General features: G+C 56.1%; 1 protein-coding gene across 1 annotated transcript in view; it reads right to left on the bottom strand.

Moving 5' to 3' along the window:
- Positions 1-17,965, bottom strand: part of C3H1orf167 (chromosome 3 C1orf167 homolog) — a 20,487-nt gene extending 2,522 nt beyond the window's left edge. The window contains 16 exon segments of the mRNA XM_068537487.1: positions 2,117-2,506; positions 3,537-3,681; positions 4,562-4,800; positions 5,463-5,593; positions 5,738-5,912; positions 7,101-7,234; positions 7,374-7,422; positions 7,554-7,734; positions 8,240-8,415; positions 10,575-10,761; positions 11,221-11,336; positions 13,742-13,878; positions 14,699-14,906; positions 15,323-15,366; positions 15,580-16,814; positions 17,896-17,965. Coding sequence (XP_068393588.1) covers positions 2,117-2,506; positions 3,537-3,681; positions 4,562-4,800; positions 5,463-5,593; positions 5,738-5,912; positions 7,101-7,234; positions 7,374-7,422; positions 7,554-7,734; positions 8,240-8,415; positions 10,575-10,761; positions 11,221-11,336; positions 13,742-13,878; positions 14,699-14,906; positions 15,323-15,366; positions 15,580-16,814; positions 17,896-17,965 — 3,617 coding nt within the window.

Genomic DNA, 17,965 nt, shown 5'->3' with positions numbered 1-17,965 from the left:
CGTGTCTGAGGCCTCACCTCTCGGGAGCGGTCTGACTCCAGGGCCCGAGCCCCCAGCGACTGCGCTGTATGGACACCAGGGGCTCTCTAAGGGAGTCTGTGCCACCATGAGATGGCATAAAACCCGCCCCCGTCGTTAGATGAGGGCTGCCTGGGCGCGCGTGTGCGTGCGGTAGAAAGCGGGGGGCCTGGAATTCAACCCCCTAGTTACCATTTACCATTCCTGACATTTACTTTGTTTCTACAAGTCTCAGTTTTTCCATCAGTAAACGGGATCCCTGCCTGCCTTTGCTGACAGGAATGGAATGGAAGTGTTTATAAACATACTCTGAAAATAAAATTCTCTTGAAACACAGATCTAGAAATAAAATACCCTGAGACCCCAGAATCTGCTGTCACCATAGCCCCACATAGGTAAATATGTGGATTCTGCAAACAACCAAAGCCAGTCCGTTTCAATTCCATTTAAAACAAACCACTTTAATCTTTTTTCTTAGAAACTTTCTAGAGTCTATGACATACTTTGTGGCATCCTGAAACAGGGTTCTTGATGATGCCAGTTCAGCTTGAGGAACACTCTGTGGCCTGCCAGTGACTCTGGGGCTATGTGTCCCGCAATGACATGTCCCTAGACTGCCATGCAGTGTCACTCTTTGTGCCCGGGTTTCCTTGTGGCCTCTTCCCTCGTGCTAGGCCACCCAGCTCTTTGTCACCATTTGCTGGTATCAGAACTAATGCTTCTGGTCTGGAGACGGACTGGCAGTTATCTTTGGGTAGAGAGAGTCATGAAGGAATATATTTTCATTTATATTTTCTGGGTTTTCTGTAATGAGCATGTTTCATTTTCTAATTAAAAAAAAAAAAAAAAAAAGACAAAAAATTGCTACTGACCCCAATTACCTCTCTTGATCCTAGACTGTACCATGACTTATAATGAGTTTAGGTGTCTGTCTCCGTAACAGATGCGACCCAGGGTGCTTCTTTGTAGCAGATCAGCACTGGGCTGGCACTCGGTGCTCAGTAAGTGCTGATGGACCTGTAATGGGCTGTCTGCCCGGCCAGGAGGCTCTTGAGAACCCATAGGGGTGGTGTCCACAAGGCTGCTGGGGTCCTGGAGAAGCATGCAACCACCCTCACCATCGGGGCTGAATCAAGCTGACTCTGAGGCCAGTGGCCCTGAGGTCCTTTTGGACCTCCCACCGGACCTGGCCCGGGCCTCACCTGCCTCCCCAGGGCTGGAGCGCTCATCAGCACCAGGAGGTGCCCTCTGGTGGCCAGCCTAGGCCAGTGCCTGAGGCTGGCTCTGGGCCTGGGGTGGGCGGTGCTGGCCTCCTGGGCCTCGGCCTGTGGTTCCAGCCACACTCTGAGCAGCGTTGTCTGCAACTTGGCCCAGTGGATTCGCAGGAGGCGCCTGGGCCCAGCCTGCTGGAACTGGGTGATGGCAGTTCGCTGGACACGGCCCCCGGTCGCTGAGTGGGCGCAGGCCTCTAGGACCCCGGCGGGGAGGGAGGAGCCCACACCGAGGCCGTCAGGGCCGGGACTCTAGAGCGGGCTGTAGGGAGCCCTCCTCTGCTCCCGCCGGTGCACTGCAGGAGGGGGCCCTCCAGGCAAAGCCCGTGCCTGTGCTCCTCCTCCCCCATCCCTCTTCTGGAGAAATCACCTTCAGATGGGCACAGAGAGCAGCAGACTATCACATGACGGGGGACAGGCATCCTGTACTGGGGACACAGAGAAAGCAGTCCTGCCAACTGCTCCTTCCCTCCCATCCCCCCACGAGCACTGGTTTATATCATCCAGGACCTGGTATGTGTCTGGCCCGAGCTGAGCTGAGAACTTGCACACGTTATTTCTTATCCTGATCCCCGGGGCCACCCTGCAAGGCAGGCCTGTAATCTTCCTTGGACCTTCAAAGTTAGACTTGCCCAAAGAGGGGTGGCATAGCTGGAAAGTGCAGAGCTGGAATTTGACCCCAGGGACCAGGACCTCCTCTCCTCATCACCCCTAGCCCCGTGAGACCTGCCACCAGCCATCAAATACCCTCTACCCTGGCCCCGAACAAGCTCAAGGCCTAAGCTGGAAGCACAGTGCGGGGCTGCCCTCAGGCTATGGGCACCCACCTGGCGCTCAACTTCGGGGCAGCATGGTCTCGGCTGACCCGCTGCAGGCAGGACTTACATGCCCACAGCATCCAGCACAGGGCCTGGCCCTGGGTTCTCTCTCCTGCCTGCTGGCGGGCCTCAGAGCACTGGCTGGGGGCCACTTGCCTTGCCTGCTGGGCCTGGGCCCTCCTCAGCTTGATGTCCACCTGGTGTCCCTGTTCTTGGCTTCTCCAGCAGGAGAAGGAGGCCCGGGCCACGTGCTGCTCCCGAGGCCGGGCTGCAGCTTCTGGGGCTTCACTGGCAAATGTGGCCCCTGGTGCCCATCTCCTCAGGCCATCCTGGAAGGCTGGACCCTTGGCCCGGGCCATCCCTGTGTCTCTCACTACTCCACACCAGGCCTGGAAGTGGCTGCAGAACAGGTGCAGAGAAGGGGCCCAGCCGCCTTCCCAGTCAAAAGTCACATTAATTCAAAATTACACCCGAAAATTCCCCACAAACCATCACTGGTTCTTCACAGTTTTGCATACACAGCCCTGTGCCTTAAGAACGTATGGATGGATGTATAACACGTGAAAGCTCTGGCTTTCTTTTAGGGGCCTTGGCACGCACTCACCCCCGCTCCGGGGGCAGGTGCTGCCCGGGAGGGTGTAGGAACCCGGCAGTCGTGGCTTCAGGTCCCCCTCCACCAAGAGAACATGAACACCCTGCTTGCCCTCACAAGGCCGCTCTGGGGCAGGAGGTCACTGAGGAGAATGTGGTCCCCACTCCCAGATGGACCAAGAAAACATCAGCCACTCTGCGGTGAATGGTTCAGTGCCCCCGTGGGGACACTGTGAACGCGTGTGAGTTTGTACAGAACCAACCCTGGGAGAAGGTGTCATCTGTCCCCTCTGCTTTTAAACATGCACCCATGAACGGTATATGCGTGTCACTAGAACATCTCTATTTCAGATTTCTCTCTCTTTGTGGTGGCTGTTTGAGGAGTTGATTTCCCCATCTTTTTTTTTTTTTTTTGCCTCAAGGCACGCGGGATCTTAGTTCCCTGACCAGGGATCGAACCTGTGCCCCCTGCATTGGAAGCGCAGAGTCTTAACCACTGGACCGCCAGAGAAGTCCCTGATTTCCCCATCTTAACTGTGAGCTCTGAAACCAAAGGGCTGACCTGGCCAGGAGGTGGAGACCTGGGGCTTGTCAGGGCATCGGGTGGGGTTAGGGGCTTGCCATCCCCCATCTCCCGAACAATTCATATAATGGAAGCTTGGTGGTTTTGACTCCAGGCTGGGGTCTCCCTTCATGCCCATGATGCCCAGGTCCCAGGCCTCCAGCCTGGCCTGCCCCTAGAGCTGCAGAGGCCACCCAGCTTCCCATCCCTAGGCTCTCTCCCTGCTTTTCCTGGGGTTGGGGTGACCCTCGCTCTCCCACCCCCAGGCCTGGCCACCTCTGCAGTAGGAGCTGCTCTGGACCAGCCGCCGTGGGTCTCTGACGAGCTGCTGCCTCCTGCCAGCCCCGGAACACGGCCCTGCACAGGCCCTGGAGGCGGGCCCGCACACACCGCTGGTACTTTTCACACCGGAGCTGCTGTCCTGTGGCCAGAGAGACGCTGAAGTGCCCCTAGGCGCTCATTCCAGCCTCAGCCTGGGCCCCAAGGAACCGCGGGCCCCTGCTCTGCCAGCCTTCGCCCTCTACCCAAGTGGGAACCAAGGAGGCCACCTAACTGTCTGGGTTAAAATGCTCCCATTACAGGTGTCCTACTGGTGACCAGGCCAACCAACTCAGAGTTTTGTTTTGTTTTTTTAATTTCTTGACGATGCTTAGGAATCAGAATTCACATAAAAATACAGATTTGCAGCTTTTCTGTAAAAACAGAGGTCTGGCAACACTGGGCCAACATTCCTGGGCAATGATTAGGCTGGGGAAGCAGCTGTCCCCAGTGGCCAGGACACGAACTTTCCAGCACAACCAAATCCCCACCTGCCAGCCCACTCATATGATAGCGGTGGAGTGAGAGGCCTCTAAAATTGCCCCCAGTGATCCCCGCCTTCTGTGCTGGGCTCTGAGGACACTGTGTCTCCTGAAGGCTGGGTAAGGATGACAAGGATGAAGATGAAGATGGTGATGATGATGGTAGCACCCACGAGGAGCTGGGTTCTGAGCCAAGCACTTTGTGTGGATTGTCTCACAGAATTCCCGCAATCACTCTAGCAGGGGTGGGTACCACTGTTATCCCCATTTTACGGATGAGTAAGCTGAGGTTAAGTAGCACGCTTAAAGTCCACACAGCCAGGGAATGGAAGAGCGGGGAACGTGAACCCAAGCCTACAGCGTCCACGCGCCCCGGTTCTGCTCTGCCACCCAGTCTTTGCAGGGTGGTGGTGGGGGGCCTGTGGAAGCATCCCATCACTGGACTCTGTGCTAGAGGACCAGAATCTTGGGTGTCCCTGACAGACCTTGGCCCCCTCTCACCCCTGGTGCCCCGTCCCAGTCCCCGACTCACTCTGCCACAGCAGTGCCAGTGGCCCAGTGCACGTCGCTGCTGTCTCCGGCCCCACTCCCGGGCCCACTGTTTCGTCTCCTGCTGCTGCACCAGCCACTGCCGCCACAGGCCCAGCGCGGCCCTGCAGCTCTGATCCCAGGCCCGGCGGGCAGCCAGCTCTCTCCTGGCCCCCTGGGCTGTTGCCCAGTGGCTCCAGCCAAGGAGGATGCTGGGAAGGGGAGTGTCCACCCTCAGGTGGTCACTGCCACCCTGGGCCAGCCCAGCCCTCCCCTCCCCTCCCCTCAGAAGCAGGGAGGGCTTGGGGTGACTCTTCTCCCTCCATCCATCATGGGGGAGAGTGGGTTGCTGGGGGCTGGAGGGCTTCAATGCTGCTCCGAGGGTCACAATGACAGGTGGTCGGGATACAGTGGGACCCCAGACCCCCGATGCCAAGTGCTGTGCTCAGCTCCTAGGGATGAAGATTGCTGCGGGCTGAGTGTTTACTAGCGCCAGGCACTGTGCTAGGGGATGTGCGTGCCCCTCCCTCGCTGATTCCCATTGGAGTGAGTCCTATTATTACCGCCATACGAACGGGGAGATAGAGGCAGAGAGAGGTTAAGCAACTTGCCCAAGATCACACAGCCAGTGAGGGACAAAGCTGGGATTACCACAGCCGTGAAATTTCTGGGAGAAACGAATACCTCACACCTCTCAGCAGGGTAGGGTAGGAGGGCAGGAGGCTCTGAGAGGATCTGAGTCTGGGGTGTGAGGGGAGCCCTCTGGGATGCAGACCCCAAGGGGGTGCGGTGGGAAGGGCAAGGATTGACGGGAAACAGTAAATCCAAGGGTGGTGGGCAGCATGGCTCACCCGTCCTGGGGAGGGGTCCCTACCGCCTCTGAAGGGTGCGCTGGTGCCACCTTGCCACGCCCCGGGACTGCTGGGCCCGCGCCTGCTGCCGCTGCCCAGCTGCCCACAGAAAGCTCACCCGGAACGCCTCCAGGAGGGCGGGGGCCTGGGAAGCCTGGGGAAGGAGGTGTGGAGTCCTGGGTGCCCCGGGCACTGCCACCCCCCTCCCCCGTCCCTCCCTCCCCCTCCCCTCCCCTCTCCTCCCCTCCCCCTCCCCTCCCCTCCCCTCCCCCTCCCCTCCCCACCCTCTGCCCCTCGCCTTCTCCAGGGAGCTGCGGGGTGTCCTGCGGCCCGGCAGGGCCTCCCCTCCCAGGACACCACTCAGAACCGCTGGGGCCAAGGTGGTCCTGGCGCTGCCTGGATCCCACGCCCTCAGGGGCCAACCCCTCAGGCTGTGCCACAGCGCCGGCTGCTGCACGCCCTTGAAGAAGGAGCTACCGGAGGGGGCAGGTGAGTGCCGGGGCCCCCCCACCCCTGGCTGGGGGTGCTGGAAGGGTGCCACCGTGAGCCAAACGCTGGGCCAGAGCTGGGTAACCCCACCTCCCACACGGGCCGCCCACTAGGACCACCGGGGGCTCTAAGAAATACCGATGCTCACTGGGGTCCCAGCCCCGGAGATTCTGATGTAATGGTCTGGGTGCGGCTTGGGCTTCCCAACTTTTCCAAAGCCCCCAGGGTGACCCCCCGTGAGCAGCTGAGGCCGAGACCACAGCTCTACTTGCCCTGATCACCTGGTTGATCCTCGCCACACTCCCTGGGTGCGTGGGGGCCACACAGTTGATGGGGGTGGAGCCGAGCCCAGGCCCAGGTACCCAAGACTCAAGAGCCCACAACAGTATTTCTGCCTCCGCTGGGTTATAAAGATAGGGAAACTGAGGCCTGGGGGAAGATCATTTCCCCAAACTCCAAACAGCAGCAGACCTGGGATCCAAGCACTCATCTCAGGCTATAGGGCAGCCTCAGATATGTTGCAGGGAGATATGAACTGTGACCCGGTTCCCAAAGGCCAGAGGATAGACGGGGGGGAGGGAGGGCTGCGTTCTGAAGGATCATGGTGAACTGAGTTTCCCTAGAGTTCCAGGGACGCATTAAAAGAGACTGAGGGTCCAAGTGGACCAGGTGGGTGTGGGGCTGATGGATGCCAGGTGTATAGCTTTTTATGTTTTTTTTTGTTTTTATTTTTTTCTTGTTTTGTTCTTTTTTGTTTGTATTTTGGGTTTTTTGTTTGTCTGTTTGTTTCTTTACAACCCCTTGTGTCGAGGGCTGACTTTCAATAGATCGCAGCGAGGGAGCTCCTCTGCTAGGTGTATAGCTTTTAAGGACAGAATTCTTAACCCTGCAGCTGCTGGCTTACATTCCTGCTGACATTCCGTCAGTGAAGCTGGTCCCTCCTGACCTCCACCGGCCCTCTCACCCATAACCATCAGCCTGGGCTCTGAATCCCAGCATCCCATCTTGTATAAAAAGCATCACAAGAAGGTCTCACTATAGGCACCTTCTTGCTCCTGATTCAGTGTGATTTAGAGCAAGCTGCTTGACCCCTCTGAGCCTCAGTTTCTCTAGCTGTGTAATAAGGCAAATGGGGGCAGGGGAAAAAGTGGCTCCTTCACTGATTCATTTACGGTATTTGTTCTGTGCCTTCGGCAGCCTGGGCGTCTGCAAGACGCTGGGAGACGGTGGTGAGGAGGCAGACACGGTTCCCGCCACCAGGGGGCTCCCACTTAGCCAGGAGATGGGTGAGAGGTGGGTCCAGATTCTGGGGAGGGAGACGAGCATTAAACCAGCCTCCCCATCAGGTTCCAGCCACCTTGGCAGGACTCCGTGTCTGTGCCCCTGACCACTCCCTGTCCCCCACAGCTCTCTGCTCAATCACTGTCTCAGTGTCCCTAGGCTACCTCCCCCGGCCCCATGCCTGCTGGGCACCACAGGGTGCCAGGCCCCGTGCTGGGGCCACAGAGAGGAGCAGGATGTGGCCCATTCCCTATGGGACACTCCATCCGGTGCCGAGGACTGCTCACATTCCCACCCCATGCCCTCCAGGCCCAACCCCAGGTCACAAACTCATGGACACCTACTCCGCCCGCTGGCGCTGGGAGAGCGGCGTCCTCCAGAGCAGCAGCGCCCGGTGGAGGGCCAGCCTCCGGCCGGCTTCCTGCAGGGAGCCCCGGCCTTGCTCCTGGGGCAGCGCCTGGGCCACCACCCCCAGGCCGTGGGCTGTGGCCCCCCCAGGGGCCGAGCTGAGGAGGGCCATGTTCCCTGAGAAGCAGAACAGAGATGAATCAGTGACCTCCCTCTGCTCAAAGCCATTGGTGGTCGCTGCCTCAGGCCCCTTAGGACCTCTCCCCTCGTGGCTACTGCCCCCTCCCACCACCCCCAAACCCTCCCCACCGGGACACCTGGAAGACCCCATCTTCCTCTGTCAGGTTTTGGTCGGTCGGGGGCAGGGGTTGTGCATCCCCCTAAGACCAGGAGCTTCCCAGAAGCAGGGGCTGCATCTCTTGCAGGTGGAAGATTGAACAGGTCTCTCGCCTAGAGGAGCTCACGATGGAGGTCAGGATGGGGCCCACCAAAGCCTGCTGCTCCAGAGACCCCTCTGGACCCTCCCAGCCCTGGCAGGCTGCATCCCCGAGAAAGCTCCCGATCCCATCACCTCCCACCACGAGAATCCATGAATCAACTGGGCGACTGCAGAAGGAGCTTAAGTGATGCTGTTTGCTGGGGTGGGAGGGAGAGGGAGCCCCTCGGCCCGCCACGCGCTCACCTGCCTTCCGCCAACAAAGGGACAGCTGGGTCACCTGCGCCCCATCTGAGGCCTGGAGCTGCTTCATCTGCACCCACTGCTGCAGGCACATCCTCAGGGTCCCTGCCCGGCGGTTGGCCATGTGGACCCGGTACCGGGTCCCTCTTTGCACGAACCGCTGCCAGGCCCCAAAGCACCTGGAGAGCCAAGAGAAAGTGCTGGTGCTCATCGTAATGACTGCAGCTGCAGCCTCCTGCCATGTGCCAGACACACCACTGAGGCCTTGGGCAAGCCACTCACCTCTGTGAGCCTCAGCTTTCTTGTCTGTAAAATGGGGCTGCTGTAAGGATGGTGCGGCATGCCATCTGCTCAGGCCACACTGTCACGTCTGGGTGCCCGGATGGCCTCAGCAGCCTCCTACCTGCCCTCCTGCATCCACTGTTGCCCCTGCCCCTCCAGTCAGTGCCTACACAGTAACCAGAGTGATATTTTTCAAATCTCAAATCAAATTACCTTACTCTCTTGCTAAAATCCTCCAGCAGCAGTCCCCTTGCTCTGATGATAAAATTTCGACTCCTCCCCACCGCCAACAAGGCACTCTCTGCATGGTCTGTCCCCCACCCACCATTACACACCTTTCCAACTTCATCTCAAACCACCCCAGCCCCCAACCCCATACTAACAGAGTTCCGACTGGACTACCGTTCTTTGAATTTTCCATGTTCCTCTCCCTGTCAGAGGTCTTTGCACATGCTGTTCCATTCCCTCTGCCTGGCACTCCTGTCTGCTGTCCCTCCACCAGTCAGCCATGCACCCTTCCCATCTCTGCTGAACCCTGGTCGAGGTCAGCTCCCTTTGTCAAAAGTTCTCGTAGAAAACTCTATTGGGGACTTCCCTGGTGGTGCAGTAGTTAAGAATCCGCCTGCCAATGCAGGGAACACGGGTTCGATCCCTGGTCCGGGAAGATACCACATGCCGCGGAGCAACTAAGCCTGCGAGCTGCAACTACTGAGCCCTTGTGCCACAACTACTGAAGCCCGCGCGCCTAGAGCCCGCGCTCCGCAACAAAGAGAAGCCACTGCAATGAGAAGCCCACGCACCGCAACAAAGAGTAGCCCCTGCTCGCCGCAACTAGGGAAAGCCTGCACGCAGCAACGAAGACCCAACGCAGACAAAAAATAAATAAATAAATTTATAAAAAAGAAAAAAGAAAAAGAAAAAGAAAACTCTATCGGGGGATGCAATCAGCAAAATGCAGACAGTAGGAAACTCTACCTGACAAACAGCCTGGTTTCTTCAACAGATAACTTGCAAGGAAACAAACAAACAAACAAAAACAACAGAGGGGAGTCCCTAGATTAAAAAGAGCTTAAGGACTCCTCAACCAATGACAGCATGTGGGCCTTATTTAGATCCCAATACAAACAAAATATAACAACAGGGACTTCCCTGGTGGTCCAGTGGGTAATACTCCGTGCTCCCAGTGCAGGGGGCCTGGGTTCGATCCCTGGTCGGGGAACTAGATCCCGCGAGCATGCCGCAACTAAGAGTCTGCATGCCGCAACAAAGATCCCGCGTGCCGCAACAACGACCCAGCGCAGCCAAAATAAATAAATAAATAAATAAATACCAAAAAAAACCCAACAAAAACTATAACAACATATTTGCTTGTAAAACAATTGGAAATTTGAATGCTGACCAGATATTTGTTGGTATTAAGGAATTATTCATTTTTTAGGTGTGATCCTGGCATAGTGGTTCTGTTGTTTAAAAGACACTTTATGTTTTAGAGATGCTACAGAAATATTTACAGATGAAATGGTAGGATGCATGGGATTTGCCTCAAAATTATGTAGTGGGGGAAGTAGCCAGGGTACAGATTAAACAGATTTTCTCAGGAGGTGATTTTCGTGAAACTGGATGATGGGTACGCTGAGGTTGATTATCCTATTTTCCCTACTTTTATGTAAGATAAAAATGTCCCATAATAAAGTAGTTAACAAGGAAAAAAAAAACTTCATGTAGATCTGTGTTCCTTCCCTTCACAACACTTAACTTTGGTGGTATTCACACACACACACACCCTTTGTGATTGTTAATTTCCTGCCTGTTCCCGCACTGGGCCATGGGTTCCATGAGGGCCAGTGACAGCGGGCATTAAGCTTTGCTTATAACTAAATCCCAGCCCCTGGGTGGTGTCTGGCAGGTCTTAGCATCTCAGTAAATGGCACATGTATTCATTTCTTATTTTCATCATTTCAACACTAGGAGTCAAGAACTGACTTAAAGTGCATCTCCCAGTTGCATCTCACCCTCTGCCTCAGGGGAGGCGGTCCCCATTCCCACTTCCCCCTACCTGCAGAGCCAGGCCCTCTGGCACTGGGTGTCCAGTGGGGACACCCAGGCTGCATCTGCAGCAGGAGAGCACCAGGCCTGGGGGGGCCTCTCCATCCTCTGCGTCCTCAGCATGGCCCCGGAGGCCTCTCCCTGGACCCCCTTCTCCTGCCTGGCCCATTCCTTCTGATGGCACCACAGGAGGAAGGCTACAGGGAGGGAAGAGAGGGGGAAGAGAGAGTGAACGGAGGGGAGCATCAGGGCCAGGAGGGACCACTGACTCCTGGGACCCCAGGCTGTGTGGCCTCCGGCCAGTCCCTCTCCGTCTCTGGGCCTCAGTTTCCCCACGAGTGAGTCATGTCTAAGGACTTGCCAATTCTAACACTCAAGCTTCTGTCCGGCCTGTACCAGCGTCCATGGCACACAAACGCAGGATGTGCGCATCTCATACTGTGTGTCTTTGAGCTGGTCACTTCATGTCTCTGTGCCTCAGTTCCCCATCAGTAAAATGGGCACAATGCCTTGCTGAGGTCACCACGAGAGAATCAAATGAGATCTTGTCTGGGAAGTTGCCAGAGTAGATACTCGATAAACACTCATTCACTCACTGAGGACCCCCTGCCCTGCCTGGCTCCGTCTCCCCCGTTTCCCAGCGTCCCACATCTTACCAGCCAGCTGTTGCAGAGCCTGCAGGATCTGGACTCCCCTGTCTCCTCCATCTGGCCTCGGCCCAGAACACAACGGAATCGGCTGGGCTCCCGCCTCCTCCCTCCGACTACTTGGACTGAGAGTAAAATTGCCCAGAGAGAAACTGATGCCCAAGCAGAGGGAGGGCACCTGGTCCCAACCCATCCACCCCAGTCCTGCAGTGCCGTCTGCCTGCAGGAGCAAAGGTGCGCTGAGCCACCCCCTGTTCTGTTACAGACAGTACGTTCTACTCCTGATTATGTAAGTGATTTGGGGGGAAGGTTATGCTTTTGCTGAATTCTCGTCCATACTATTAGGGTTTTTTACAACACACATGCATTAAAATAAATATTACTTAAATAATTATTTAAAAAAATAATAATTATTATTATTTTAAACACATTTGTTTCATTTAAAAATAGGAACAAAAACAATACATCACTGGAATGGAAAATTGAGGAAAAGAAAATAACCACCTTTAATCTCACCACTCCAGAGATGACCATCATTTTAGCATTTTTTTGGGGGGGGAGGATTGGGGATGACATTTATTTACTTGTATTTTTAATAGTGGTAAAATACACATAATATAAAATTTACCATTTAACCATTTTTTTTTAAGGAATACTGATGTGATTATCGTGACTTTCTTTTTTTACTTTTTGAATTTTTTTATACATCTTTATTGGGGTATAATTGCTTTACAATGTTGTGTTAGTTTCTGTTGTACAACAAAGTGAATCAGTTATATGTACACATATATCCCCATATCCCCTCCCTCTTGAGCCTTCCTCCCACCCTCCCTATACCACCCCTCTAGGTGGTCACAAAGTATCGAGCTGATCTCCCTGTGCTATGCAGCTGCTTCCCACTAGCTATCTATTTAACACTTGGTAGCGTACATATGTCAATGCCACTCTCTCACTACATCTCAGCCTCCCCTTCCCCCACTGTGTCAAGTCCGTTCTCTACATCTGTGTCTTTATTTCTGCCCTGCCACTAGGTCCATCAGTACCCTTTTTTCTAGATTCCATATATATGCGTTAGCATACGGTATTTGTTTTTCTCTTTCTGACTTACTTCACTCTGCATGACAGACTCTAAATCCATCCACCTCACTACGAATAACTCAATTTTGTTGCTTTTTGTGGCTGAGTAATATTCCATTGTATATATGTGCCACATCTTCTTTATCCATTCATCTGTTAATGGACATTTAGGTTGCTTCCATGTCCTGACTATTGTAAATAGTGCTGCAATGAACATTGTGGTACATGACTCTTTTTGAATTACGGTTTTCTCCGGGTATATGCCCAGTAGTGGGATTGCTGGGTCATATGGTAGTTGTATTTTTAGTTTTTTAAGGAACCTCCATACTGTTCTCCATAGTGGCTGTATCAATTTACATTCCCACCAACAGTGCAAGAGGGTTCCCTTTTCTCCACACCCTCTCCAGCATTTGTTGTTTGTAGATTTTCTGATGATGCCCATTCTAACCCATTTTTAAATTAATTAATGTATTTATTTTTGGCTGCGCTGGGTCTTTGTTGCTGCGCACGGGCTTTCTCTAGTTGCGGTGAGCAGGGGCTACCCTTCGCTGAGGTGCGCGGGCTTCTCGTTGCGGTGGCTTCTCTTGCTGCGGGGTACCTGCTCTAGGCACGCGTGCTTCAGCAGTTGTGGCACTCGGGCTCAGTAGTTGTGGCGCACGGGCTTAGTTGCTCCGCAGCATGTGGGATCCTCCCAGACCAGGGCTTGAACCCGTGTCCCCTGCATTGGCAGGCAGACTGCCAGCCACTGCGCCACCAGGGAAGTCTCCATCTTAACCATTTTTAAGTGAGCAGTTCAGTGGTATTAAGTAATTCACATTGTTATGCAACATTTTAGTATTTTTGCTTCTGGTTTTTTTTTTTCTATGCACCATTTTACGTTCATAGAAAAAAATATTTTAGGTACTATTTTTTTATCCTCTTTTTGTTTTTCATTGAACATTGCCATAACCCTTTTTCTTCTCATTAAAAATTCTATGCAAATACCCATAAACCTACTTCCAGGAAGGGGAATAATATACATAAGGAGGGAGGTGAAACTTTCAAATTAATTGAAATACTTCCATCTATCTCGAATGTTTTTTCAAATCAAACATGCATTACTGTTATGATTAGAAAGAACACCAGTAAAGCTACCGAAACAAAAAATAAAGAAAAAAAGAGTGGGGAGGAATTAAAAAAATCTCAATAAGCATCATACTGAACTGTTGCCAAATGTTTATCACATGGTTAAACTACAATTTTCTCTCTCGCTGTTGGGTATTTAGGCTGTTTCGAAGTTTTCACGAAGTGTAAATAATGCCATGATGGACATCGTTTTGCACAAATCTTGGTCCACATTTGCTGGTTTTATCCTCATTCTCTTGTGGGGGAGGGGAAACGGGGGACAAGGAGGGAGGGAAGGCCACCAGCACTGCCCAGGTCACACTGACCGAGCTGGGGTGTCCCAGACTACCTGCTTCTCCAGGCAGTGTCCACCACCGGCTTCCTTCCTGAGGGGCCTCGGTCCTGGCCTCCCCTGGAGGATGGGGGTCCTGGCTCAGCCTGGATGTGAAGCCGCCCTTGTTTCTGCTGCTGAATCAAGTTTCTCCACTGGGACAAGACAGAAGGGGAAGAGGAACGTTGGCTGTAGCCTCAAATGTACCCTGAGCAGTTGGGGGGGGGGCACCAGGAAGGGCGGGGACACGAGTCAGACGTTGTGGTTTTAACCATTAGACTCCCCTACATCTTTGGGAATGAATGAATGAATGGAGAGATAGAGCCCAAGAGGCAGGGTTTTCCTTGGGAGACAAAACCTGGAGCTGGGCCCTCCTAAAGCACTTTTCCCAAGGAGGGAAGAACATAGAAGTTCCCTCTTAGTCCTGGCTGGCAAACCGCTAGTAAAAAACAACAACCGGGACTTCCCTGGCGGTCCAGTGGTTAAGACTCTGCGCTTCCACTGCAGGGGGCACGAGTTCAATCCCTGGTTGCGCAACTAGGATCCCGCATGACACACGGTGCAGCCAAACAGAAACAAAAAGCAAAACAAACAACAAAAAATAGTAATCACTGAAACAGTAGCGTGCTTGCTATGTGCTAGGCAGGGTTCTGAGTTCCTTATATTTGTTAATTTAACCTCACAACAACCCTGAGAGGTATGTACTATTATGATCCCATTTTAAAGCTAAAGAAACTAAGGCACAGAGAGGTTAAGTAACTTGCCCAAGCTCACACAGTGAGAAAATGTGGGGAAAAGGAAAGTGGCGGAAATAGGATTTGAATTCAGGCAGAGCTCGGTCATGTCTGGGATGACACCGCCTCCCCCCCTACCGCCAACCACTCAGGAGGAACAACCTGCGCCCCAGGAGAGCCTCCTCCCCAGACACACGGGCACTTCATCACCTCCCCATGGTCCAGCCTGGAGGCCCCTAACCTTTTGGAAGGTCCGTGCCAGCAGGGCCTGCGTGTGTCGTCCCCACGCCGCCTCCAGCTGGGCCTCCCGGAGCCACGGTGTCCACCGCGGTGCCCGTGGGCCCCCGCGCAACAGCTGCCGGCGGCCCAGCGCCATGGTCGCTGCCACTGCCCGCCGCCTCTGCACCCAGTGCCGCCACGCTCTGAAACATCTGGACGGCCACTGTCGGCTGGGGACAGACCAGGCTGACCAGGGGATGGGCCTGGTCCCCAGTCCCGGGGAGAGCGGGGGTCTCAGCAGCACCCACGTCGCCTTTCCAGCAGGGAGGCTCCACGCTGCGGCAGGAGAGCTGGCGGGACCCCGCGAGAACTTCCCTCTATGGGGAGCTAGCCTTGGAAATCCCAGACAAGAGAGCTCCTGGGGGCAGGAGAATGAACGCAGGACAGCCTCACAGGTTTAGGATTCCCCGGGGGCAGCATTCCCGTGTTCCCGTCCTTGGGGCCCGGGAGGTTCCCTCCCCCTGAAATTCTGCAAGGATCTGCCATCCGGGCCTGATCTCCATCAGGCCCGAGTCTGCAGGCAAATGGGAGAGGAGGCGTCCCAGGAGCATGGCCCCGGCTCCCACCCCGCAGCCCATGACCTCACCGGCCTATCTCAGACTCCAGGCTCACAGTGTTTCCGGCTTCGTTCTTGGAAAACAAAGGGACACGACACAGCACTCAGGCCAAGAAGCAAGCAGGACTGGACACCCCCTGCTAAGCCTGCCTGCCCACGGCCTCCCTTTCTGAGGGAGGGTGACAGAGGAGTGACAGCCAGCTTGGAGCGAGAATTCCTGGGCGGCAGCCCTCCTCCCCCAACCCTGAGTCCCCCAGTTCCCACTCCCAGACCCCTCTGGCCTCTACCTGCAGGGCAGTCCTCGCGGGGGCCGTGTCTGGCGGACGGGAAGCCGGCCTCTCTTCTTCCCTGCCGACCTGCTCCCGTGGGGTCCTGTCCCCTCCTTCCCGCCCAGCGAGGATGCCCCGGGCTGAACTGGGCGAGGCTGAAGAGCAGAGTCTGGCCTCCCTGCTGCCCGCCCCTTGAGGGAGCAGGGGGTCCTCCCTCTGTCCCCTGCCGTATGTAGTCCCTGGGGAGCACTTCTCGCCTCGCCTTACAGGGTGGGCAGGAAGGACCCCCTGCCCAGGGTCAAGGGCAACCCCGGGCAGCATCTCCAAAGTAGTCTCCAGTGATGCAGCCTTGCTGCTTGCCTGAGAGTCTGAGAGACCATCCTGGACCCCCGGTGCTTCTGGGAAACCTGCAGTTTCCCTGAAACCTTGGGAATGTTTCCTCCTCTCATCCCAGGAAGCAAGAACAGGCTGGCTGGGCTGGGGGTGAGCAGGGAGTATCTGGCCAGCTCTGGTCCAGGGCTCCTGCCGCACAGGGCCTGGGGGTTCCCGGGATGCCTGGCACCTGAGACGGACTGCCTCACGCTCCAGGCGTTGCACGGAGGCCAGCAGCTGGTGAAGGGCAGCTTGGGATGGAGCCCGAGCCCGGCTCTGGGCAGGGACAGCCAGATCCTCCAGGGTGAGGGGTTCCCCCACGAGCCTGGAGGTCCAGCCCCCCAGGCCACACTGGGATCTGGGGTCCGGCCGTGTGTGCCCTTCGAGCGGGCCCAGGCCTGCAGCGGGCCCAATGTCTGGGCAGGGGGTATTGGTGCACAGCAGCCGGGACCACCTTGGGCAGGAGGCTGGGGAAGCCAGTGGCCCTCGGGGTAGGGGGCTTCCGCCGGGCATCCTGTGCGGCCAGAAGCTTTCCTGAGCCCCTGACCAGGGGTGACGACGTCCCCACTCAGCCACGCTGGTCTCCCTGACGCTCAGGTTGCTCTGCTGGATGGCAAACGCCTGGGCTCTCCCTTGGGGCCTCCCGGCCAGGGGCTGCAAGTTGCTCTGCTGCCGGAAGCTTGAGTTGGTCAGCTGGCCAGTCGTGTCCCTCAGGGCGAGGCCCAGGCTGGGGCTGGTCAGGTTGCTCTGGACTCGGCAGGGCTCCTGGCACAGCGCTGCCCCCGGGGATGGTGTGGTGGCAGGCCCCCTGCTCTCGGCCTGGCCCACGGGCACCCACCGGCCATGTCTACTGGCCAGGCTCTTCCGGAGTCTCCATTGCTCTAAAAAGAGGACAGACAGTTATGCCCTGGGGGAGAACTTGGTGGTCAGTGCTGGGGAGGGACAGGGCGCCACACGGGAGGGAGCCCAGGCTCCAGAGGTCTGCGTCAGCTCTGTCATCCCAGGTGGACCAATGGATGCACCCGGGGGTCTTGAGCCAGAGCAGCGACCTGGTGACAGTGCAGTGACTCAGAGCAGAGACAGGGCAGGGGCAGGGAGGAGGGCACAGGGAAGCAGGGAGGTAGTTGGGAGGCTGCTGAGGGGTCCCAGACGAGAGATGATGGGGCTGGGATGGGGGCGGCAGGAGGGTGGAGAGAAGGAGACAGATCAGGTCTGCTGAGAAGGCCTAGAAGAGGGTGAAGGAAAGAGACGTGTCACTGACGGCTCCCTGGTGTCCAGCTTGAGCAAAGAGGTGCTGGGGCGTCCGCAGCTGGGGTGAAAGCAAGACTCAACATATCAAACAGCTAAACGTGGGCTGCTCTGGCCCTGAGGGGGTGGCGCTCCCTCTCTGCCTGTCTCCCCAGCCCCCAGGCCATTCTGAAGCTGGGAGACAAGGCCTCTTGGGGGCGGGTGAGATGCCCTGGGAGGGCCTGGCAGGTAGAGTGGGCCATGAAAGTTTGCAGATAGGAACTAAAGGTCAGAGAAGTTAAGCACCTTGCCCCACGGTCACACAGCTAGAACACAGAGAAACTGGCAAGTAAATAGGAATCTGAATCTGTTCTCAGGCTGCTCCCACTCTTGGCTGCACCAGCTCTGTGGCCTTCTGGAAGCCCCAGGAACCTGAGCAGGGAGGTTCCCAGCCCACCAGCGCTGCCAGAAGACCGACCTGTGAGGGCCCCTTCTCTGCCAGGGGCCCCAGACAGGCCCACTCCTGCGCCCCCCTCCTCACCTCACGTCCTGACTTCCTGACCCTCCCTCGCGCCCCGGGCTGGAAGACTTTGTCCCGGCCCAGCTGGCCCTGAACAGCTAATCTCTGGAATTAGCAAGGCCCTGGGCTGGCCTGTCTGGGAAAGGGGCGCTGGGCTGCTACCCGAGGGGACCTCGCTCCTGCCACCTCTGACCCAGACCCCCTGAGCCTCTTGCCTGGCCTCAGGGGGGTGGCCGGCCTGGGGGGCACATTCTCCTTGTGGCTGGTGTCAGGTCTCAGCTCCAT

This window comes from Eschrichtius robustus, chromosome 3 (assembly GCF_028021215.1).
Source record: "Eschrichtius robustus isolate mEscRob2 chromosome 3, mEscRob2.pri, whole genome shotgun sequence".
Classification (NCBI taxonomy): domain Eukaryota; kingdom Metazoa; phylum Chordata; class Mammalia; order Artiodactyla; family Eschrichtiidae; genus Eschrichtius; species Eschrichtius robustus.
This window is presented reverse-complemented; position numbering and strand designations above follow the sequence as displayed.